Here is a 24,342-nt window from a genome sequence, read left to right as displayed (position 1 = left end):
TTTATTTAGTTAGTTTGTTGGTTGTTGCATTTTGCTTTTTTTTTTACATCGTATATAGAAGTATTTTAGGATAGTTACATTTTGCATGATATTTTATTTTTTCATCCTGCTAAAAAGTGTTTTAGGATATTTATTTATTGTTTTAGCTAGTTAGTCTTTGCATTTCTTCACACCCTATTTAGCAGTTTTTAATTTTTGCATGATATTTTATCTTGCATGCTTCTTAAACGCATTTCAGCTAATTTATTTAGTCAGAGAGTTAGTTTACTTTTTTTTATTTTATTTTTTATTTAAAACTGACATACTATTAAACAGTGTTTCAGCACTTAGATTTTTTTATAAGGAAGTTAACACTAAAATAATGCAACAAATGGAAATGGCTGCTGCAATAAACTTTATTAATAAGTGAATTTTACACTCAGGCACCTACAAACCAAATCACAAGGACAACAGAGCCCCCTCTCCTTTATTCCAGTTTTAAGTGCAAAGTGTGAAAATGTCCAGCCTCTCCAGGAGCATAGATGACCAGAGAGGCGTTGGCGTTGGTGAGAGCCCGTCTCACAAACCGGAGACATCCAGGTACCGCAGCTGGAGCAGCCTCCGTTTCTCAAGATGGAGAAGTAGCTCCCAGAGGACGACCCCCCCTGCCACTCCGTCCCCAAGGCCAGAGAAGAGGGCCGATTTGACCAAGACGCTTTTCTCCTTGGTCCAGACTCACAATGACGACTACACAGCAGATCCCGATGGCCTGCTGGACACCAATGAGGAGGGAAGCTGCGAGGACGCAGGACCCCCACCGGAGCAGTCCACCTACTTACAGAAGCAGTTTGTGTCCATGCTGCAGCCCGGGGTCAACAAGTTCTCCTTGCGCATGTTTGGCAGCCACAAGGGTGTTGCTGCTGAGCAGGCCAGAGTGAAGAGCTTTGGCGTGTGGATCATCCACCCTTACAGTGACTTCAGGTAACAATGAGGTCCTCTTCTGTTTCATAACCTCCTCTTAAAGTTCAAATGTGTACGATTTAGGGGAATATATTGTCAGAAATGAAATAGTATTTTTTTTAAAAAACAACGTAAAAGTATTAAGGTTGTTTTGCCATTTTTTCTGCCTTATTGTTTCCTGTGTCAAAACCACGCGGCAACCTGGGGGGCTAAAAAATGAAGCAAATGCGTAAAAATTGCAGTTCCTCTAATGGCCACTTGAGGCTGGCTACAAACAGAGTAAATGTTATTGTTATTTTATATGTTATTTTTGTCTTCATAGCTAATTTTAGCATTCATGACAACTGTACAAGTGGACAGTTTTTATATAACTCATCTGTTTACATTTTATTAAGGCTTAAAGTTATGCATATTTAAGGGCAGGGCTGCTTGAGTGACAGGCTGTCCACGAGGCGTCACCAAAGTCTCTTAAGAATTTTCTCAGATCCTCCCGTCGCTGCAACACATCTCCAACCTCTAATCCAATAATAGTCTCTTCTGGCTCCAAAAAAACAAGATGGTGATGGTCAAAATGCCAAACTTGAGGCATCACAATGGGAGTCCACAAACCATTGGGTGACGTCACGGCAGCTATGTCCATTATTATACACAGTCTATGGTCAAAACAGCCAAGCTGCATTACATCACCCACGGGCAGGAGCGTTTATTGGTGTAGTGCAGTGCATTCTGGTAGTTGTAGGTTTTCCAGCTCTTGAGCAAAGGTGAATGTCACAACCTCTGTCCACTGTTTTGTTTTTGTTTTTTGTTTTTTTTGGTCATGTAGTACTAAAAAGTATTTGCATCTCTCTGCTGCATAGACGGCCCAAGTTTATGAAAAGATGATCTTTCCAGGAGAGAATTTTTTTTTTTAATGTCAGTGCTGATTATGGGGAAGTTTGTCCGCATTATTTTATGTTGAATTGTTTAAACACAAGTCACTAACCATCACCCAACACACGATTCTTTAAGTCATCAATGATATTTCATAAACTTCCCTTGAAAGCATCCAGTTTTCATCCAATGAAACAGCCGGTGACGGTGCTCAGATCCGATTTTTCCAAGGGCAGACTTCAGCGCAGCAGCTGATGTCATGGTCCCTCGCACATGATAAGGCGATGAAGGGATTTGATTAGTAATACAGTATATAGGACAAGATCATCTGGATTAATAATAGCACTGGTGACTCCCTCTCTCCCTGTTCAGGAGGAGGGTGAACTCCATTCATTGATCCTGTTAATTTAAGTCATCAAATGTATAAAAAAAATATTTTTTTGTGCCAGTTTGGCCTCACTTTTTAATGGATTTATCAGATCATTCAGCTTTTGGGGCTGAGCAACGTCTTAGCAGTGATGCGCCAAGCAATCTGTCCGTGTGGTGACTAATAATAGCTGCCATCAAATTTAAACAATTTTTAAACATCAGGCCTATGCCAGACAGAGAGGATAACCCCATGCAGAGGGATTATTGCCCAGAAGAATCCCTATAATTCCAATCTTGCTCTATTATGCAATAATACACAGACAGCTGAGAGGGGGATTACCGGAGGCCTGCTCTCCTTAAACCTTATGCTCCAACTTTCCCTTTAAACTGGATGAGTTGGAATAGCATGTTTTGGGTACTCAGCTGTCCTGTGTAGTGGTTAAGGTTGGATAGCTGGTTTTGTTTAGCATTTTGAATCTAATTTAAAATTGGCAGAAAAGCACATTTGTTAATCTCAGAGTCAAATCAACATCTTGTCTAACTTCTGTATGTAAAGAGGGGGGGGGCATTTTTTGGCTTTTATTCAGAGGTGGATGACAGAAAAGTCACACAAAATGACAGGAGAAAGAGGGGAAAATGAGATGCAAAAAAAGTTCCTCACAGGAATCCAATAGGGGGCGTTGCAATCACATAAGGCTTCTATGGTAGAGGTTTTCACCACTTGGATTTAGTGAAGATTAATATCCAAATTTTAAGTTGTCAACACAATAATGTTAATTTACACGCTGGCTCTGAAGGTGTCGACAGTGTCTCAACATTTTCAGCAGCAGAATTTGTTCAGTTTTCACAAAGCTGCAGATGTTCAAACTTCAATTGTTTTGAGAACAATATAATAAAAATAATAAAAACTTTATTTATATAGCACCTTTAAAAATAACTGATAAGAAAGTGCTACGAAGAGACAGACAAGGCAGGAACTCAGGGAATAATAAAATAAACATTAAAAAACATGCCACACAGAGTAAAAAGTCTAACGAAAAGGTAAGAACAGAATGCGTATACAAAAGGTCAACGCGAATACAGCAAATAAAAGGAATAAAAGCAATAAAGCAGCCAGATTTCAAAAGGCAGTTCAAGTACTAAATTAATAACATTTCAGAAAAACTAAGAATAAATGCAGTAAAAGATGATAAAAATAATCTATGGGAAAGTCTAATGGGGCCACATGGCATCACATGGTGGACCTGGAAGTTGTAGTTACTGTGTTTTGCCACTGTGTTAAATTGGCTTCAAAGTCAGGCGCACTTCCAGGGGGCCTAGTTTTTAAGCATCAAGTTTGGCAATCTGGCCACCACCTTAGTTTTTTGGATTAAGAAGTGAGCTGTGGAGGAGCGAGTGGTGGATCTGACTGAGGGCCTGAGGACACTGTTGGCAGACAGTTTGTCTCCCAGAGCAGCCCCATCCTTAATTATGTATTAATTTAAGCCTTAATAAAAAAAATACCCGCCTGTACAGTTGTCATGTACAGTAGGGATAAATTAGTTATAGACCAAAACCATTTTGTTTGTTTTTTGGATCAGGCTGTAAACATGTTTATTTCTGCTTTAAAGCTGGATATTTTAACATGGGGGTCTACAATGACTGAGTTGCTTTTGCAGGTTTGCTTCTGCGGTTTTTGGCACATACACATTGGCTGCATTAGTCAGCGCTGGTGGTTGCCGCTTGGTTTTTGCTCATAAATCAAAGTGTTGGGGAACTGATGGTGGCACCTAGTTTTGCTGCACTATGATGGTATCATCAAATATCCCCAACGATGCAAAGTAAATGTGGTCTTTAATACTCTGAACTGAATATTAAGCCAACAGAAGTTTTACTCAGTATTAAGGAACAAACATTTTAATTAACACATTTGTTTTTGCTCCCATTTTTGACAGGTTTAAGTTTATGATCTGTGACTTTTTAAAGTATTCAATAGACAGTACTATAGTATTTCTTTCAAATTTTGCTCGCAAATTTGTTAAAATCCATGTTGTAGAGCACTTACTCTTTTCAGCATCTTGATACACCAAGGAGAAGTTTTGTTCAGTGAATATTAGATTTCTACAGATTTGAGAAAACATCCTGGCTGGAGCCTCAGAAGCCACAGCGCACTTCGCCCCCATCCAGAATATCATGAAAGTCATTAGGATTTATTCTCTGAGGAACATAAATATCTGTCAATATTTTCATGGCAGTCGACATTTTAGTTGTTAAGATACGGTATTTCAATCTGTACCATCATTGCCAATAGCATGGCTGAAAAGGTCAGACAGATTGTCGTTAATCCTAACGGCACATACAGGAAACTATTTATAACTTTTGTTGCTTTAAAAGACGAACTAAACGAACGTCATAAGCGTATTCAATCCCGGATTCAGATTCAACATAAAATGCTATAAAACCACCCTCATTTTCTTATTCCACTCCGGCTGTTACTAATAGCTAAAATGTCTGAAAGGTTTTCATTCAGCAGAATTAACTCTGCTTCTCAACACACGCACACACACACACACACACACACACACACACACACACACACACACACACACACACACACACACACACACACACACACACACACTTCATGTAAACAGCCATAATGGCGTCCAGAGTCTTTAATGGAGTTATTAGCAGGAAGCAACCACTAATCTGCTGCGACATGAGAGGAGATGATAAGTCTTCATGTAAAACAGCATGTAGACACAGATGACATGTGCGCGAGTGATTGATGGAGGGATAAACGTGAAAGAGAACGAGGAACTAATCTAACTGTTCCTGTATCTCTTCTCTGACTGGCTTAAGAAGACGGTTGTTTTCTCACAGGGGTCATGTTGCGGTCACTGAAGGTTGACGGTAATCAAAAATAAACTGGTTCATATTCTGTTACTGCGACTCGGTAAGAAAAAGACTGAGAGAGAAAGAGACACAAAGTGATTGACACTTGATGGAAACAATCTGTAAGGAAACTCAACCCGTGTACCCGTGGTGTATAGCGAGACACTGGAGACTTATAGGAAACTTGTATGACATGAGGCAGACAGTGACGAGTGCGGCGCAGACGTCTGGGCTTCAGCATCCTGAAAGCAGCAAACTGTCAATCATTTGAAGCAATAGTCACGTTTGTCTTTTTCCTCATTGTCCTCATATTGAGTCTGATGAGATAAACAGCATTTATTTTTAATGAGAGGGGGTTCTTCCTGTGACAGGAGCTCGTTATGAGAGTACGGGTCACCCTGAAATGGGTCACTCTCTGGATGACACGCTGTCCCCCTGACTGGATGACTTCACCTGACCTCGATGGCTGTTTCACATTGTGTAACTTACAGGAATATTTTGCAGACAAAAATGAGGAAATTGATGAATTGAAGTAAAAGTGGACACATTTAAAGATCTAATGTGAAGTAGCATCTAGTGGTGAGGTTGCAGAATGTAGATTTGTTACAAGGTACAAGGTAGATTTATCAGTCATTATTTAAACATAGTTTAAAAAATGAAATTAAAATTTGTCCTTGATCCTGCTACATCTTTTGGAGTTGGAGGAGGAGTTTAGGAGTCTCACAGGCTGGGGAAAGAAGCTGCTCTGTAGTCTGGTGGTTCAGCAGCAGATACGTCTGTATCTTTTCCCAGATGGCAGCAGGGTGAACAGACTGTGGCTGGGCTGGCTGCTGTCTTTCAGTACCTTTGGGCTCTGTGCAGACACCTCACTTCACTGAGGTCACTGATGCTCTGCAGATGGGTACCAGTGATGTCCTGGGCAGTTTTTATCACCCGATGGAGAGCCTTCCTGTCCTGGGCCGTGCACAAACTGAAACTTGTCCCGTGCGCCAAGCATGTAAGACAACTATGGTGGCTGACGCAAAAACAAGAAAATGCAAATGGACCTATGTAAAGCCCGTGTTTCATAAGTCTGCTCTGGGCTACTGTAAAGGCAAAGTTGAAGAGATATAGATGGCTCATTCTGAGGAAACAGAAACACAGTTATTATTTTCAGGTGATTATAAACTTGTCATGAATGAATAGTCATGAATGTTATACATAGTTTCTGACAATAGATGCCCCTTAATCACACACTGGACCTTTAAAGCTACAGTAGATAACTTTTATTAAGTTAGCTCTCAGTCATATTTACTAAAACTGTCACTCTATACTGACAGTAGCACAGGAAACAGATAAACTGAAAAAAAAATTAGGCTCCTCTGGCTTTTGCAAGAATCCACATCTCCTGAAAGAAAACAACCAATCAGAGCTAGGAGGAGTCTCTAATGCAACTGTCAGTCACTACTTGTGCTGCCAACAACAGTGTACACCGCAAAAACAAGTAAACAACAACAAAAGCTTGCTTTCACTTTCACAGATGAACACTGTCTTCTTCTGCATTAGGGACTCCTTGCTGTTGTTGGTTATTTCCATTCTGATATATTCTCATATTCTGTGCAAAAAAAAAAAAAAAATTGCCAAATTCCTTTTATATGCAAAAAACATGGCCTCTAACTCTGATCTAGTAAATACTGTATGACAGGAACACTCTACTTGCTTTGCCTGGGCGCCCACTTTTACAAAATTACAGGATGCCAGGGTCAGTAAATTAATAAGCATTAATAATTAATATATAAACGATAGCCTGAACCTCTGTCGATATGTCTTTTTTTTAATTCTATGCACACTGGCACCTATTTAAATTCACATTACAAAAAAAAGAATTCTTGCCATAAGTCAATTTATATTCATTGTGAATTACAAAATAATTCGTGGGCCACCCAGAACGTACAGTGGGGCCACATTTGACCCAAGCTGAGTGTCACTGTTGTATGATATATACTAGAGGTGCACTGGAGCGGTTGCCGTAAAAACAATAAACACCATAATAATTCATTCATTCATTCATTATGTGAGTAGATCCTCACTATAAGCCTTATGCTGCCAGCTGGGATAAGACCTTTAACCTCGGCAAAGCTCCCAGGGCCGCTTCCTGAAGTCTAAACCCAAAGAAGTTCAAATCACACGATTAACTTGGCAACCAGCTTCATTACCAGGATTCGCTCATTTCTCAGAAGTGCACGTTTATCCAAAGTCTTCAGCAAAGAGTTGTTGTTTGAGCACTGGAGAGACCTCATCTCTGGTGTTATATTCTGTCCAGTCAGCAGCACAGATTATGGATCTCTGTGTAGCAACAGTTGAAAAAGGTTTAGTTGTACATAAAATAAATAAAATAAACTGTCAAGATGCATTCCAGTGTTAAACAAAGCAAAACAGGTCCTGGATCAGAAACCACTCCACATTCTCTACTGTTCAGTAGTTTTCCCATAGTTAGATTACTGTCCTGAGATTTGGGGCAAAAACTACAAAAGTTCATTACATTCAGTTTCTATTTTCCAAAAAAGAGCAATTTGGATCATTCACAGTGTCGGATATCTGGATCACACGAACTCATTATTCTTACAGTCAAAACTTAAAATAAGTTAAAACCTAAAAATAGTTCAGTGGTCGAGAGGGTGGTTACAATTTAAGGGGAAAATTAAATTTCAAAACGTGTGTTGATTGGACCACCAGAAAAGGATTTTGTTTATTAATATGTGGGGTTAAACTATGGAACAGTTTTAATGTGAAGCTAAAATAATGTCCAGAGAAAAACCATTTTAAAATAATGTATAAAAACATGATTTTCACAAGGTACAGGGATGAATAGGTGGTTTGACAGTCACCAGGTGTTTACAGGGGTCATTTCTTTTTTTCCTAGTTTATATTCGTCTTTTTTGCGTAAGTAATTATGAAAAATTGTAAATATTTTGATCTTGAGTAATGGGATTAAATACATTTTTACTTCTTCTCACTCCTTTTCGAATATGTAAACCAAGTCATCATGCGTGACCATGTCTTTTGCTTTATATTTTTTTATTGTCTGCAACTATTACTTTATTTGTTTGTCTGTTTTCGTATAATAATTTCTCTTTTTCCTTTTTTACGTGTTTGAAATAAATCAAATCAAAAAGCTCACAGCTTTACATCCGCACAACCTCAACCTTCGGCCTCTCCTGTTCTGTCCAGGTTTTACTGGGACATCGTGATGCTGCTGTTGATGATGAGTAATCTGGTCATTTTGCCGTGGGGAATCACCTTCTTTGAAGACCAGAACACCATGCCGTGGATCACCTTCAACGTCCTCTCTGACACTCTCTTCCTCATGGACCTGGTTTTCAATTTCCGGACGGGCATCCCGGGAGAGGACAGCCACATCATCCTGGACCCCAAAGAGATCCGCATGCATTACCTGCGCACCTGGTTCATGGTGGACTTCGTCTCCTCCATCCCCGTCGACTATATCTTCCTCATCGTGGACCTGGAGTCCCGGCACGAGTCGTCAGACGTGTACCGCACGGCCCGCGCCCTCCGCATCGTGCGCTTCACGAAGATCCTCAGTCTGCTGCGTCTTCTCAGACTGTCTCGCCTCATCCGCTACATTCACCAGTGGGAGGAGGTAAAGGAAGGATACACATGGCAAACAGAACATCGGAAATCAACACTTGTCCATTTAAATGTCTCTGTCCTCCATAAAATTTTCTTTCACTCAGATTTTCCACATGACCTATGACCTGGCCAGCGCTGTGGTGCGCATCGTCAACTTGATCGGCATGATGCTGCTGTTGTGCCACTGGGACGGCTGCCTCACCTTCATGGTGCCGATGCTGCAAGAGTTCCCCCCGGACTGCTGGGTGTCCAAAAACAACATGGTGGTAAGCACATGTTCATTAATTCATACGTGCATGATTTATGATACATATTAACATGAAAACCAAGAAAAAAATCATAATAATAGGGACATTTTTATTTTAAAGTAAATATTCATTCATTACTTCATCAAAATCTAAGACTTTATGCTTAGTAAACTACATGTTGAATTGTTTACCCGCATTTTACAGTTACGACCAAAAGACTCTTTAGGTTACATTGGCAGTCCATTTGAGTTAATGATTTTTGGAAATACGACTCTTTGCTTTCTTGCCAAGAGTTAAATGACAAGATTGAGTCCACTTTCAAATCTTACTCCTGTAACTCTTGTAGGTTTAACACTGTATTAAAATTCCATATCATGGACATCCTTGCCAAAATAATTGCAATTCACAATATTATCCCAATAATTATCAAAATATGCTTAAACTCTTAAAATGGCCTGAAAGATACTGGAATCACTTTAACTTACATTTTACATTTTTACAACCTCTCCTGCGTGCTGTGAGAATATACACCCATAAACATCCAGAACACAGAAAATAACGAGGAAATAAGAGAGAAGGTCGGAGCGCAGAGTCTCTGCAGAATTTGCTCCACACACTTCTAGTGTGTCATAAGTGATAATTAAGAGGAATCCATTCTGTATGGGTCTGTATAGACATTTGGAAAATTCTGCATTGAATGTCTTTAAGAACATTTTTTTTTACGTCACAGATAGGGCACATGTTTTTTTTTAAGTTAACATACTTTTTGTGGAAAAACAAATAATCAAATCATCCTAAAAAGGCAGCCTTTTAAATATTTGAAATGTCTTCATCTCTTTTGACATTTTTAAAATCTGCTAATGTTTGATTAAGATCTTTTGCATTAGATGGACAGATAGATAGAAAGACAGACAGACATTCAGACAGTGCCAAGTTGCAAAATCCTTTTTGTACTTTGTTGCGATCTCCCATAAAGTTGTTTATTGTCCCATCCCTAATCTCTTCACAATCTAGGGAATAATTGTATTTCCAAAAAGTGCTTCTTTAATTGCAAGTGCACCAACTGTTTTTTATTTTACCTATAATTTATTATAAATTACATTATTTTCAAAAACTCTGCTTCAGCAGGATTTAGGGACTAACTATAATTTCTTTCTTTTTTTTAAGCTACGTTAAAGACAAAATGACAGATAAATCTACCTTCTACCTTCTTCTCCTTATGCTGCATTCATTTGGCCTCTCTCAGCCATTGTAGTCATGATAATAGCCTGTAAATTATATTTTCTCATGTCAGCACTCCTTTTGTTTATACTCTATCTTTCCCAGAATTCCACCTGGCACCTTCAGTACTCCTACGCCCTGTTTATGGCCATGAGTCACATGTTGTGTATAGGCTACGGTGCCCACCCTCCAGAAGGCATGAGCGACGTTTGGCTCACCATGATCAGTATGGTCGTGGGCGCCACCTGCTACGCCATGTTCCTCGGTCACGCAACTAACCTGGTGCAGTCGCTGGATGCATCACATCGCCAGTATCAGGAGAAGGTAATCACTTCTGCACTGACTGGAAAAGATTAACAGACCGAAACATTTTGACCTACAGCTTCAGTTGCTTTGTGCACAATATGCCCCTGGAGCTTCACGTGGATGCTAATGTGATTCTGGCTGCAAGGTTTAATATCACAGCCATGTTTTAAATCACGGGCTTGCTTACTACTCGTACTTTATTCGTGGAAATTGTGCCAAATGCCTAGAGAATATGTGTATTATCTAATGGATTTTGTGGCCTTACTGTGACCCTTTCCGGGGGATTTTCGCAAGATAAAGCAGCTCGCATGATAGACAAATGGCGTCACCTTTGTTTTGGATCACTGTTAGCTAATGCCCATTATAAATGAGTTTGTAATCCACTTAAAACTGGGGGGAAAAACTGCAATACAAATAGAATAAATGTGTAATTATTGTACTTTGGAATAATTCAGCCAACACATGGTGGAAAATGTGACTGACTGTGACATCTGACATGAGCTCTGTGGAATTTCAATTGTATCCTCATGAAGGTCAAATCTCCATGTGGTTTGTGCAAATGTTTTCAGTATAAGCAAGTGGAGCAGTACATGTCGTTCCACAAACTGCCGGCGGATGTGAGACAGAGGATCCATGATTATTACGAGCAGCGATTCCAAGGCAAGATGTTCGATGAGGACAGCATCCTCGGAGAGCTCAGTGATCCACTGAAGGAGGTGTGTTCATCATTAAACCATCCATCTGACTTCCTGTTTCAGGCTTTCGCTTTATTTCTATCTTTTATTGAAACAGGCCTACACAGATGCAAATTTAAGCCTGAAAAATAAGTTTTAAGTCAACTTGTCAAGCAATCTGCTGGCTGTTTTTTTGGATTAATTGATTTCAATCAATTGTTTAGTCTATGAAAAATCAAAATACTGAAAGTAGAATTACCACCGTGCAGCTGTATGCCTCCATAAATCAGTTTTACATACATTTCTGTGAAAACATGGATGCTTCATACACATCTTCCTCAGAAGTTCAGTACAATCAACAATCATTTCAAGATTAGTGTCACCAGTTCAGTATCTGAATAATCGTCTCCCCCTCTGTTCCTGAGTTATAAAGTTTAGAAACTGCCAGAGAAGAGTTTTTGCAGAACATTATGATGCCACCCTGAAGTTGACCTTTGACCTTTTGGATATAAACTGTCAGTGCTTCATCGTTTTATCCTGTTAGATATTTGTGGAAAATGTTGGTATAAATGCTCATGAAACATGTTTTGTGTGATAGTTTAAGTTGACGTTTGTGCCAAATGTGAGAAAAAAACCTTCTTGAATATATCAGTATAGATGGGACCAATGTACAGGCAGACATATGGACAACCCAAAAGAGTAATGCAATTGGTCCATGCTAATCCTCACAACTGACAAGTTAAACCAAGATATTTGACATTTTTTAATCATTACAAATAATAAATTGTCAAAAAAAGTTGCTAATTAATTTTCTGTTTGACTAGTTGATAAACTAAATATTTCAGGTCTACAAAATGTATGAAAACAGCTCCAAAACAATTTCTTAACGTCCTCTCTCTTCTCTCTCTCCCAACCCTGCAGGAGATTGTCAGTTATAACTGCCGAGGGCTCGTAGCCAACATGCCCCTGTTCGCCAACACTGACCCTCATTTTGTGACGGTGATCCTGACCAAACTGCGCTTCGAAGTCTTCCAACCTTCAGACTTCATTATACGAGAGGGGACGCTGGGACGCAAAATGTACTTCATCCAGCATGGCACTGTCACCGTCATCCCGCGCGGCAGCAAGGAGATTACGCTCAACGATGGAGCATATTTTGGAGGTAAAACATTTGAGTTGAACCCTCAAAATGTTTCCAGTCAAATTTATGAGCGACACTAGGCGGGTTTCCATCACAGATTGGTGCAAGAATTAAGCAATATTTTCGATTTAACACAATCGCGGGATGACTGCGTTTCCATTGAATAATGTAATGCGACTTCTCCTCTCACGATAATGGTTGTTCAGAACCTCAGCAGGTATATTTCTATTGCAACCACCGCACCACCCGTCAGTCCAGTCGAAGGTGATGTTTGTATGTGAGCAATAATACAAAGGCAAGGCCCTCATAGCTGCGATATATGAGGGGTTTCTGGGAGGTGATAGTCCACGATTTCACAGCTCAACTTTTGAAGAGTTATGCGATGCAGTAACACCTCTTGTAGCACCTTCTGCATCATGCCCGAGGGATACAGTTTCTACTGACAAGCACATAGCCATAGCATCATGTGAAACAAATGTTTTCATTGCAGTTTTCAGAAATATGGCTTTTTTGAATCGTCTGAAATACCACCTCATACGAGCGTTTTTTTTTTCTTGGCAAATGTTCAGTTAATTTTCTTGTACTTTTCACATATTTTTTGCTAACTTCTGGGTCATTTCTTCTTTTGTTGCTCATTACCTTCTTCCCATGTTTTGAAAAAAAAAAAGTAATTTCACTATGTTGCAAAGGGTTGAATAAATAATTTGATTGAATATCCCTCTTTGCTGAGAAACAGTTTTGTGTGAAAGGAATTAAAAGCCTGTCCTAAATGTAAGCCCGCTGACTTCAGCGATTTAAGCAAAAAATAGCAATTACTTGAAATTTTCCAGTATACACAAACAAATCCTTGTTGCTCGAAGGATTAAACTGACTCTCTCCTTTTTGGTTCAGAGATCTGCCTGTTAACCCAGGGACGACGCACAGCCACTGTGAGAGCGGACACCTACTGTCGCCTTTACTCCCTGAGTGTGGACAGTTTCAACGAGGTCCTGGAGGAGCATCCTTTGATGAGGAGGGCGTTTGAGAGTGTGGCTGTGGACAGACTGGGCCGCGTCGCTCGCAGACCCAGTTATCAGCCTCCTGCAGCTGAGTGACGTCCTCAGTGAACATCAGAAAGAGACTCCTGCCAGAGACGTGGAGGACATTTGTCACACTTCGACGGAACTTGAAAACACAAACAGAGTAAATTTTAGTAATTGCTGTTCACTTTAGTGCTCAGTGATCAGCCTGATGGAGACCCTCCTTTTTATTTATTAACTTGCTGGACTTTGTTGGAAAAAAAAAATCATTTCATTTTGGATTTCAGTAAGCTTTATGATCACATTTGTGTTAGATCTTTGTACGCATTTTATGTTAAATCTATCGTGTAATTTACAAATTGATGAGCAAATAATAACTATTATTTTGTTTCTTCAGCAAATTACAGTTTTTGGCGATACATGTGCGTTTTACCGATGGCAACACTATCTTTTCCAAATGTAAATAATCATTATTAGTTTGATTTCTCTGTCTGCAGTTTCATACGAGATATCAGCAGCTCATAAGATCATCAGCTGGGCGTCACACAGCTGTATGTATCTAATGACCCCTCAGTTCTGTAGGTCGCATCATATCACGTTTTAATACCAATGTTCACTGCGGATAAGCTGCTGTGATGTAATAACCGTACAGGATATGATTGTACACAGTTATACATCACTTTTTAAATTGCCACATTTCACAATATTCACATTTGACGAGATAATCTGAAAAATCCATTTTTGCATCTGTGCAGTTTTATATCAAATATTATAAGCTGTGTTTTTTTCCCCCACAAATGTATTAAATTACTCGCTTTCTTTTTAAATTTCACCTTAATTGGTTTTCATTTTCTGAGGGCAATTAATTTGCAAACATCATTTGGCATTTTAAAAAAAAGGTTAATGTAGATAAGGTAGGTTAATAAGCTGATATTAGTGTAGTATTTTAATATGTAAAAAAAAACAAAACACAACTATGATTCATTTGAACTGATTATTGGCAAATGACACAATATTCTCATGTATCTGACTTATTACATCTTTATTGATTGATAAAGTGTATCAGGTAAAATGATGCATAGAAAAAAGTCCGAAATTATTAAATATAATCCATTGTCCAGTATGTAAATATATTGATATACATATAATACAGTAAGTATTATATTATCATCTGAATTTGTTTAATATTTACTACAGTGTTTAGCCTGTCCTTTTTACTTCAACTCTCTGACGAACAATCCTTCAACTGATGATGTCATGTAAATACAAATATTTCTACCCTTTAAAATGAATATAAAAATGTATTTTTGCCTATGGCGTGTTTCAAATATGTCATTTATAACTGCTGATTAGTGTGCACACATACACACACACACACACACACACACCACTGATGACAGACACACTCAGATAAAAGGAATACCACAATGTAAAAAATACCCTCTTTTACTTCCAAGAGAGAAGATAATAACAATTAATAAAATATTATTAATTGTTTCTATATTAAAATTACAGCATTGAAGATCTCCATTTCGTTCCTTACGATAAGTGTTACAAAATTGCAGTGAGTTTGACTAAAGACAGCAGGGTGGCTGTGTGTGTGTGTGTGTGTGTGTGTGTGTGTGTGTAAGGGCAAGTTATTAGTGACTATGCAACACTTGTGATTAAGAAGAAAGAAAGAAATTAATTTAAAAGAAAATTTTTGAGATTATTACTTTAAGTAAAAGTACAGACATTCATATGATATTGGTAACACATGCTATATTCAAAGCAGAAGTTGTCAGTATGTGGCTTTATTATATTATATTATATTATATCACATTACATTATATTATATTATTGTTGGTGCAGTGATATAATTTAATATTAAAGCTGGTTGAGGGGGAGCTAATTTTAACTATTGTACAAGTATGGTTTTAACTTGAGTATGATCTACATAACAAAGCATTATATTTTATTACATGCATTTGAATGTGATCACATATTTTGCATCTTTAAAATCTTGTTTCAGCACAAAAAGTAGTAATTATAGCTGAAGAAAAAACAAACAAATTCTTTCTCAGAAATCTCGTAACCTTACACTTTTTGTTTGGCACAACATGCAAACACGCAGGTACAGTTTAAAAGTACCTCCAAACACGCACACATTGTCCTTAAGTGAGGACAGACTGTTGTTATGAAACATTTTTAATCAGCATGTTGTGCAACCAAAACATTTAAATTCTCCTCCACGGCGCTGCTGCAGCTGTTTTTGATGACAGCTTCCGGCTGTTTGCAGTTCCACTTCCGGACAGGTTTCATAAACTCGGGACGAAAAGAAGGTAAGAAGGACTGACTGTTTGCTAACTTACATCGAAACTATTAATCATGCGGCTAATGTTAATGCAACTGTTATTACAGCGCACAATAATTAATTCATTCACATGTCGAGATTTGGACGTAACGTCGTGAATCCGCTGCTTTTATTCTGACATTGCAAGGTTAACCGCGAGCTAACTTAGCTTAGCGCCAGGCTAACAGCAGCTAGCTACGTGAGCATGGGGGTCAGTGAGTCCTCTTTACATGACACCGAAGAGAGTCAAAAGGAGTTTATATCTGTAAATTATTATTCTCTTTCTTTGCAGGTTTGTTGACCTAAAACATTACAGCTGAAAGTGAATAAAGGGGTTGATAGCACAGCTTTCAGTCGCCCTCACCTTCGTTAGCTAACTCACAGCAGCCCTGACATAACAAACAACATCACATAACGAGTTACACAAGATCCCTGTGTACAATATTTCATTAAAGTAATTAATAGCCGCCACCAAAAAACATGACAGTTAATGTGATGTGTGGTACGTTTATAGTGTTAGAACCAGTCTGATTTCACTTTTATTGCTTTTGTTTTGATGCAGCTGCATGAGTTATAAACGTTTGATTTTACCACAAATAGTACAACTTCTGAAGTTAAACTTATCTGCATTTTTGTTACTTTATAGGATAATTTATATGCATGTATATATACATACATACCAACTTAACTCGTATTTTTTCTCACGCCTTATTCAACAAATATGAACATGTTCTAAACATGTGTTTAAAAGCGATGTAACTTAAAAAGTATCCAGTAAAATCTGTCTATACATAAGCAGTTGTGTAAGTACTGCCTGAGGAGGAGGCTGGCAGAATCAGAGACTTCTTTGAAATCACTTTGTTTTAAGTATTGTCGTCTCTTTTTAATTTGTCTTTGTTTTTATTTGTCTTTTAATTTTTCCCTTTAACTTTTTTACTCTGTCTCAATTCTGCTTTTTTTGTTGTTGTTTTTTTATTATTAATGTTTATTGCCTTTATTTTGCCATTGTATTGTCCTAACACGGTCTCTGGGGTTTCTTGTCTCTGTTGTGCTTTGTGTGTCAATGCTGTTTTTAAAGGTGCGACATAAATAAAGTTATTCTGATTTTTTTTTTGAGTAAGTAAATAAACTGCATTTATAAAATGCTTTTTAAAACCAGAGTTACAAGGTGCCGTACAGTGCAAGCAATAAATAGTACACAGATCTATAAAAACAGTATGAAACTTATGCCTGCAAAAAATATAGCCTAAAATGAGTCACATTTTAATTTCAATCAGGAACTTTCTGATAAAAGAATTTTTTAAAAAAAAGTAATAATTAGCCAATACAATTTGATATCAGCTTTCTGTATTCAACAGCTTGCAATGTGCATTGATAAGGATTTTTTTTAAGTGCTGAGGTTCAGTACCTTGTCCTCATCTCTCTCTCTGAGAAATCTGTTTTTAATAATTACTACTACTACTACTACTATGCTGTTGTTGAAACGTAAACTGAGGCTAGAGCTGCAACAATTTGTGGAGTAATTGCTGACTTCATAGGCTATTTTTTCGGCTTTTTTGATATCAGTTAATCATTCATAATGTTAAGGCAGCAATGCCAAACATTCTCCTGTTACAGCCTTTTGAATGTGAGGAGTTGCTTCTTTTCTTTGTTTACATTAATATTCAGGCTGTCGATTGGACAAAGCAAAACATTTGAAGATGTCCCCTTGGACTTTTTTTGTAGATATTTTATTGAACAATTGATTAACAAAACAGCAATAGTGGATTTTAATTTTTTTTAAATAGTTGCAATAACATTATGTTAGTTGCAGCTCTAATTGTGATTGTCCTTCATTTCTTGTTAGACTAAAAAAAATCATACTATCCGTCTCATTTGTCCTGTTGTGGTCTCTCCTCTGTGCAGGAAGGATGCTGTCCCTGTCCCGAGCAGTGGTGTGTGGCGTGGCCCGCGCTCCAGCTGCTGTCAGTCAGGGTGGAGTGACTGCTATCACCCGATTTAACAGCACACAGGTACCTGACCTCTATTTTATTAAAACAAACTTAAAAAAAAAAAATCATGACCTTAACATCTTATGTATTTATCTTTTTTTCCCAGAGTGCTCCTAAGAAAACAACATTTGGGCCTCTGGCAGATGAGGACAGAATTTTCACAAACCTTTATGGCCGTCATGAGTGGAGGTAACACCCCTGATTTTATTCTAATGCCAAATCAAAAACATAAATTGATATGATTGAATCTCTAACACCGTACAAGTTAAAGCGCTGAGCGGTAAAATAAAAGAGACCTGTTTGTGTTTCAGGCTGAAGGGGGCGTTGAAGCGCGGCGACTGGTACAAAACTAAGGAGATCCTTTTGAAGGGAGTCGACTGGATCCTCAATGAGATCAAGGTGTCTGGCCTGCGTGGTCGGGGCGGCGCTGGTTTCCCTACAGGCATGAAGTGGAGCTTCATGAACAAGCCCAGCGATGGCAGGTCAGTGAGGAGACACACACGTACACACACGAGTCTTGCCCTGCAGGCATTACACGATGCCATTCAGCAGCAACATGCCCGAGCAACCGGATGATATTTTCATAGTAGCTGATCATTTTAATCAACTCATCCTTCAACTCTAAAGATGTAGCAGGATCAAGAACAAACTGTAATTTTATTTTTTTAAACTCATTTAAAAAATCTACCTTGTATGTCCTTTAACAGACTTTCATGAATAGACAAATATGTTGTAAACAGTCAAAACCAACAGCGTACAATGCCCATCTTCTTTAATTCATCTAAGCATTTGCTTTGGTTTCTCAAAATAATTTTTGGTGCTTTAAATAATTATTTGAGAAATCTTAGCACAGTGGAAGTAATAAATCCAAAATTAAGTATTTATAGATGTAAATGACACTTATTTTTAGGGGTCTACCAATATTGGTTTTTCAGGGCCAATAATGATTATAAGTAGTCGATGAGACCAACAACATATTTGGAACTGATATGCATTTACAATAAAAATGTAAATCTTTCTCTCAATATTTAGAATTTGAAATATAACCAACTCCAACACAAAACTTTGTTTAAAAGCCTTTTGCAATATTTTATCAAAACTAAAACGTTTAACATGAAGTGAAAAGTGAAAATTTTAATAAAAAAGGAATAAACTAAAATAGCTACCTGAGGTTTTACAAAGTGAAAGTTCCTCCCATGCTGACACTTTGCACTTTTTAAATAATTAATTTATCAGTAATTATTAAAATAAAACACAGATACAGATAAGCCAAATATCAGTCCCAATAATTGGTTAGGCCAATAATCTGTCGATCCCTTTTTCATAGTCAGTATATTGATTATTAAAAAAGTAACAAATCTTGCACTCTGCAAAGTTTAAATTAGATCAGTGTTCTTGTAACCTCTTTATGTATCCATTTTGCACCATTATATATCTATATTTTGATTAATGTGAAGACATTTACTCGACCTTATGTAACACAGTTCTTCTTTCTTGCTTCAGGCCAAAGTATCTGGTGGTGAACGCAGACGAGGGAGAGCCCGGCACCTGTAAGGACAGGGAGATCATGAGGAACGACCCCCACAAGCTGGTGGAGGGCTGCCTGGTTGCTGGGAGGGCCATGGGGGCGCGCGCTGCTTATATTTATATCAGAGGAGAGTTCTACAACGAGTCGTCCAACCTGCAGGTGAAAACGGACAGAATGAAACCTGACATGCACACTTTTTGATGATTGTTTACTTCTCATTTGCTGTGTTGTCTTAAATTTGTTATTTTTGGGATAGCGCAGGCCACTCATGAGTTTAACGTTGTATTTTAAGTACAATACAAGGCATCGTTGTACACGACTATGTAATAATTCATCTTGTTAAAGCAACATATTTCCAATATCTGCTCTCAGGTGGCTATTAATGAGGCCTACGCTGCTGGGCTCATCGGAAGGAACGCCTGTGGATCCGGTTATGACTTTGATGTGTTCGTGATGCGTGGTGCTGGAGCGTACATCTGTGGAGAGGAGACTGCTCTTATCGAGTCGCTGGAGGGGAAGCAGGGGAAGCCCCGCCTGAAGCCCCCATTTCCAGCTGATGTGGGTGAGTTCTGGCGTACAGAGGGGGATTACATGATTGGAATAATGGGATGATTTAAAAAAAAAAAAACAACAACAACTTATTTTTACTTTATTATACGCTGTCCCTGTAAAAATAAACATCAAAATCAAAGGGTAACGTTGTCATATAAAAAAATAGAATATGGATATAAGATCATTCATGTTGTCCTATAGGAGTGTTTGGTTGCCCGACAACTGTTGCTAATGTGGAGACCGTATCCGTGGCGCCCACCATCTGTCGTCGTGGCGGCTCGTGGTTCCTGGGCTTCGGCAGGGAGAGAAACTCCGGCACGAAGCTCTTCAACATCTCGGGCCATGTTAATCACCCCTGCACTGTGGAGGAGGAGATGTCTATCCCCCTGAAAGACCTGATCGAGAGGCACGCAGGTACGCATCACGCCAAGACGTGTACAGGGTTCCTACAGTTTAAGGCAAATTAAATGAATACTTTTAAGACTTTTTAAAGCCACTCAGGATGAAATTTAAGATCTATTTTGCAATAACCAAAACTGGAAAAAAAATTGAACAATGAACCAACTTTTTTTTTCACGTAAATTTGCCCAAATGTTTATTGTAACATAAAATATGATATTTTTGGTCCGGTGAAAAGTAGGATTCCACTGCTTTAATTCCCATCATGAAGTTTGAGAAGACATTTGAAAGGTTGATTTAAGACATTTTAATACCAATAAGACCTTTTTTTGAAGATGAATTAATTTAATGTCTCTTACAGTTTTTTAAGGATCACCCTGGTGTAGCAAAATGTACATCCTGCTTCGCTCATATCATTAAGATAATGTTTTTGAGTTAATAAAAAACTGGGTCTTAAGGTGAAGGAAAGAGTTATCTGTTTGTGATTATTTTATGGCATGATTTAGGGGACTTTCAAAAATATATGTATCAAGAGTCCCTTTTCTTGTAAATTAATAAAGCCGTGAAAAAGGTGGGGCGGGGGGCACGGACAGAAAAGATGAAGATGGCTTAACAAAAGCACACACTAAGTGATGCCGTTTTTTTTTTTTTACTTAATTCAAACAAACATGCGTCTGGTAGGTGGAGTGCGTGGCGGTTGGGATAACCTGCTGGCTGTAATCCCCGGTGGCTCCTCGACACCCCTCATCCCCAAACATGTATGTGAGGAAGTGCTGATGGACTTTGACGGCCTCATCCAGGCTCAGACTGGCCTCGGCACAGCTGCACTCATCGTCATGGACAAATCTGTAAGTTTGTCAGCTCTTCTGCATAATTCGTCACGCGTGAAGAATTCATCAAGCACCTGGTTCATTTGTTGATGCTTTGTGTCTTGCAGACTGACATTATTAGAGCCATCGCCCGCCTGATCGAGTTCTACAAACATGAGAGCTGCGGCCAGTGCACGCCCTGCAGAGAAGGTGAGTGCTACTTTAGCAGTGTGGATAGTACGTATAGATGAACTGAGGTAAACTTTCCTCCGTCTGACCAGTGCCTAGATATCCCTTTGCAGCTGGCGAAACTCCTACAAATGACATAAATTGCATCATTTGGCGGAGTTTCACTGGCTCTCGGGGCTGTTGCTCAAACTACAGGCTGTACCTCTGCATTTTGGTATTACCCACCACCCATGCCACCGCACCACAGATACAAATAGTTCACAGCTGATCAAGAGACACACCCCCTCGCTCTGTCTCTCAAACACAGAAAGAAATTGGATCAAACGGTGAAACTCGGCAGCGCTGATCAAATATAAATCAAGATAATGGCACTGCACTGCCCATTTCTGCCTAAAATGTTTTCAGACATGATTTTAATGGCCCGTTTCACCATGATGGCGAGAATTAGTAAACAGGAAGTGGGCGCCACACTGATTCCTGCAAAGTGAAAAATTGATGCTGAAAAAACAGAGATCAAACAGTTAATCTAAGCATCGAAGATTGAATATAAACCAAGATACTTTTACTGAGTGGCACACATGATTCTACCAACCAGCAGGAGCATTTTTTTGGTCCAATGCATTCTGGTAGTTGTAGGTTTTCTACCTTTTGGGAAAAATCGAACACCAAAGTCTTTTTTTTTTTTTTAATCTAGTCATGTAGCACGAACTTCAAAAGTGTTTGTGTCTTTCTACTGCATAGATGGGCTAGTTTTATGTGAGGCTCTTCATATTGGTGAAATACTTCTTAAATGCAATTAATATCATAAGAATTGTAAGGCTGTGTGTACTTTATTATGTATTTTAATGTAGTCTTTTTTAATGATTTTTTTTGTGACTTCTGCAAAGTATCTGAGTTTCTTGAAAAGCGCTCTACAAATAAAATGTATTATTATTGTGATCGTTATTGTTTTTATTATTGTCAACTGCGCTGACCTTAAAATAATTCTTCACCTGCAAAAGGACCGTTTGTCCATGAATTACTCACCATGTGTTGCACTGAATTCATCTAACAGCAGCAAAACTATATCAAACCATCGGTTTACAGGCTCTCACACAAATCCTGCAGTATAATCCAAGTCTCGTTTATCCAGTCGAATGCTCAGTGCTTTTTCTCAGAGCGCGCTCAAGTGTATGAGCTCTGCCTGAGCAGAGATAAAAATGCATGTGCATGCCCAGGCGCCCCACTCAACCCTGCATGAGACAGTTTACTGACATGTTTTAAATTCCTAATGTTTTAGTGAAAATGCATGCATGTGGGAGATACTGAGCATACGACTTGATAAATGAGACTCGGATTATACCGCACAAATTGTGTGAGAGTTTGTAAAAAGATGTTTCAATATAGTTTTGCTGTTGTTAAACGCAATCATGTGTTCGCGTTTTTTGGATTCTCTGATCACTTCTGAGGCAGTTTTGTTCTTAAATTCAAGTTAAGTCACATGAAATGATATAAAAATGGTAATTTTGCAGATAAAGTATTCATTCAACACCTCACGAATCAGGTATTTCGGTTTCTTCTAATGCTTCTAACAGTTGAATTTCCCTTTTGTCTGTTTCTGCAGGAGTGGACTGGATGAATAAGATGATGTGGCGTTTTGTGAAAGGCGATGCACGGCCATCGGAGATCGACATGATCTGGGAGCTCAGTAAGCAGATTGAGGGACACACTATCTGTGCCCTGGGAGACGGTGCAGCATGGCCAGTGCAGGTAAACACACGTTTATTCACTTACATATTAACAGGATGATTAAAGAATGAATGAGAAATGAACGAGTTATGAGTCATTTTACAGGCTGCAGTTTGTGGTGCTGTTATATCGTATAGCATAACATTTAAAGAAGTTTCCAATATTTCGTGCACAAAGATTATTGTAGAATTGTATCAGAAGCGCTCCAGCCGAGTAACAAAAACTGAATGAAATAAGGTTCACAAAGAAAAAGGAAAAAATTCAGGGCTGTTGTATTAGATTGCATTAAATCTAGCTTGGTGTTTGAATGAAGATTACATTTCCAACCACAAACTAAAACATCAAAAAATACTCAAGATCTTCTCTCCCACATCTTTCATTCATAATCTGAACTTTAAAACATAACCACTTCCAGATATTAACATCTTCCTTGTTTTTTGTGTAAAATATACTGTCATACTGTTTTGTAGTAAAGCCTTTGTTCTTTTTCTACTTAATTAATGCACCCAACGTTTTTTCTGTGTTCTCAGGGACTGATCAGGCACTTCAGGCCTGTGATGGAAAGTCGAATTGCTGAACACCAGCAGCAGCAGGCCAGGGCTTAAACGGCTCCTCTGACTCCTTGAACTTGTTCTTTTGCCTCATTTTACCTTAACCTTGTGCTTATGTCATTGACAAATTATTTAAAGCGATAATGTGCCGTCTTATCACCTCATCATCAAGTTTTACATTGATGTGCCTGCCTTGTCTGATTAAAGAACCAATAAAATTCTATGAACCTAATACTTTTGTTTTTGTTTGGAAAGAAATATCCAACAATAATGACTTCCCCCCCCTTTTTTAATTGTACAATGTTTAGCAATTTAATACTGCGCAGTAGATATTAACAAGCAGAAAGAACACTGCTCCCAGGGGTCAGCATTGGGGAAAAAATGTATTAATGAAAAAAAATTATATAATTATGCAGATTTCTGACGAGGTGTTGCGACAATAAGCTATCGATGATAACCATAAGGTTTAAAAAATTAAACATTTCATATCATTTTAATAATACACATATAATACAAATGCATAAATTTCCCTTTTTCCAGTCTTTTTACTATCCATGAAGTGTTGTGTTTTTTTTTTAATACCTTTGGACGGTCATGATTACAGACTGTTTGCCTCCCTACACTTGTATTTTGAGTATAATTAATGTACAAACAAGAATAAATGGTTAAGATGTATTTTACTAATTTTTTGGCAATTTTACTAATACATTTCTTTCCCTAAATTTCTAAGCATACTGTGATATTATTGTAATTGTAAACTCTTTTGGCCTCAATAATCTTGTAGTAAAAATAATAATAATAATAATAATAATAATAATAATAATAATAATAATAATAATAATAATAATAATACCTTTCTTCTTTTTTTGTGATACTAAATGTCAGATAATTTTCTTTTAACTTGTACCTTCTTCTCGTGCTTTTTTTTGACAGAAATCAAGCTAATGTGCTCAGGTTTTGAAGGGTTAATGT

The 24,342-nt window shown here is 38.2% G+C and overlaps 2 protein-coding genes across 2 annotated transcripts; both read left to right on the top strand.

Moving 5' to 3' along the window:
• Positions 1 to 78: 78 nt before the first annotated feature.
• On the top strand, positions 79 to 14,605 carry hcn3 (hyperpolarization activated cyclic nucleotide-gated potassium channel 3). Its single transcript, XM_042506955.2, has 7 exons — positions 79 to 960; positions 8,263 to 8,692; positions 8,787 to 8,948; positions 10,257 to 10,475; positions 11,027 to 11,173; positions 12,053 to 12,293; positions 13,164 to 14,605. Exons 1-7 carry the CDS (start codon positions 497 to 499, stop codon positions 13,364 to 13,366), a joined length of 1,866 nt encoding a protein of 621 aa, XP_042362889.1. The 5' UTR covers positions 79 to 496; the 3' UTR covers positions 13,367 to 14,605.
• A 910-nt stretch (positions 14,606 to 15,515) lies between these two features.
• ndufv1 (NADH:ubiquinone oxidoreductase core subunit V1) lies at positions 15,516 to 23,602 on the top strand. The gene is made up of 11 exons (XM_042506561.2): positions 15,516 to 15,612; positions 17,529 to 17,635; positions 17,721 to 17,803; positions 17,926 to 18,096; positions 19,118 to 19,301; positions 19,515 to 19,704; positions 19,896 to 20,108; positions 20,775 to 20,941; positions 21,031 to 21,112; positions 22,695 to 22,840; positions 23,350 to 23,602. Exons 1-11 carry the CDS (start codon positions 15,546 to 15,548, stop codon positions 23,422 to 23,424), a joined length of 1,485 nt encoding a protein of 494 aa, XP_042362495.2. The 5' UTR covers positions 15,516 to 15,545; the 3' UTR covers positions 23,425 to 23,602.
• The last annotated feature ends 740 nt before the right edge of the window (positions 23,603 to 24,342 follow it).

The sequence above is a fragment of the Plectropomus leopardus genome, chromosome 17 (assembly GCF_026936395.1).
Source record: "Plectropomus leopardus strain MGB_pleo_1.0 chromosome 17, ASM2693639v1, whole genome shotgun sequence".
NCBI classification, from domain to species: Eukaryota; Metazoa; Chordata; class Actinopteri; order Perciformes; family Serranidae; genus Plectropomus; species Plectropomus leopardus.
The sequence above is the reverse complement of the archived record's forward strand: the minus strand, read 5'-3'. Positions and strand labels throughout refer to the sequence as shown.

What these genes read in the sequence shown, in the direction of transcription:
- hcn3 (XM_042506955.2), top strand. Translation starts at nt 497, where the DNA reads ATGTCCAGCCTCTCCAGGAGCATAGATGACCAGAGAGGCGTTGGCGTT. An exon ending in ACATTCACCAGTGGGAGGAG is followed by an intron (nt 8,693 to 8,786) that starts GTAAAGGAAGGA and finishes TCTTTCACTCAG; the next exon opens with ATTTTCCACATGACCTATGA. An exon ending in CGATGGAGCATATTTTGGAG is followed by an intron (nt 12,294 to 13,163) that starts GTAAAACATTTG and finishes TTTTTGGTTCAG; the next exon opens with AGATCTGCCTGTTAACCCAG.
- ndufv1 (XM_042506561.2), top strand. Translation starts at nt 15,546, where the DNA reads ATGACAGCTTCCGGCTGTTTGCAGTTCCACTTCCGGACAGGTTTCATA. An exon ending in ACGAGTCGTCCAACCTGCAG is followed by an intron (nt 19,302 to 19,514) that starts GTGAAAACGGAC and finishes ATCTGCTCTCAG; the next exon opens with GTGGCTATTAATGAGGCCTA. An exon ending in GTGCAGCATGGCCAGTGCAG is followed by an intron (nt 22,841 to 23,349) that starts GTAAACACACGT and finishes CTGTGTTCTCAG; the next exon opens with GGACTGATCAGGCACTTCAG.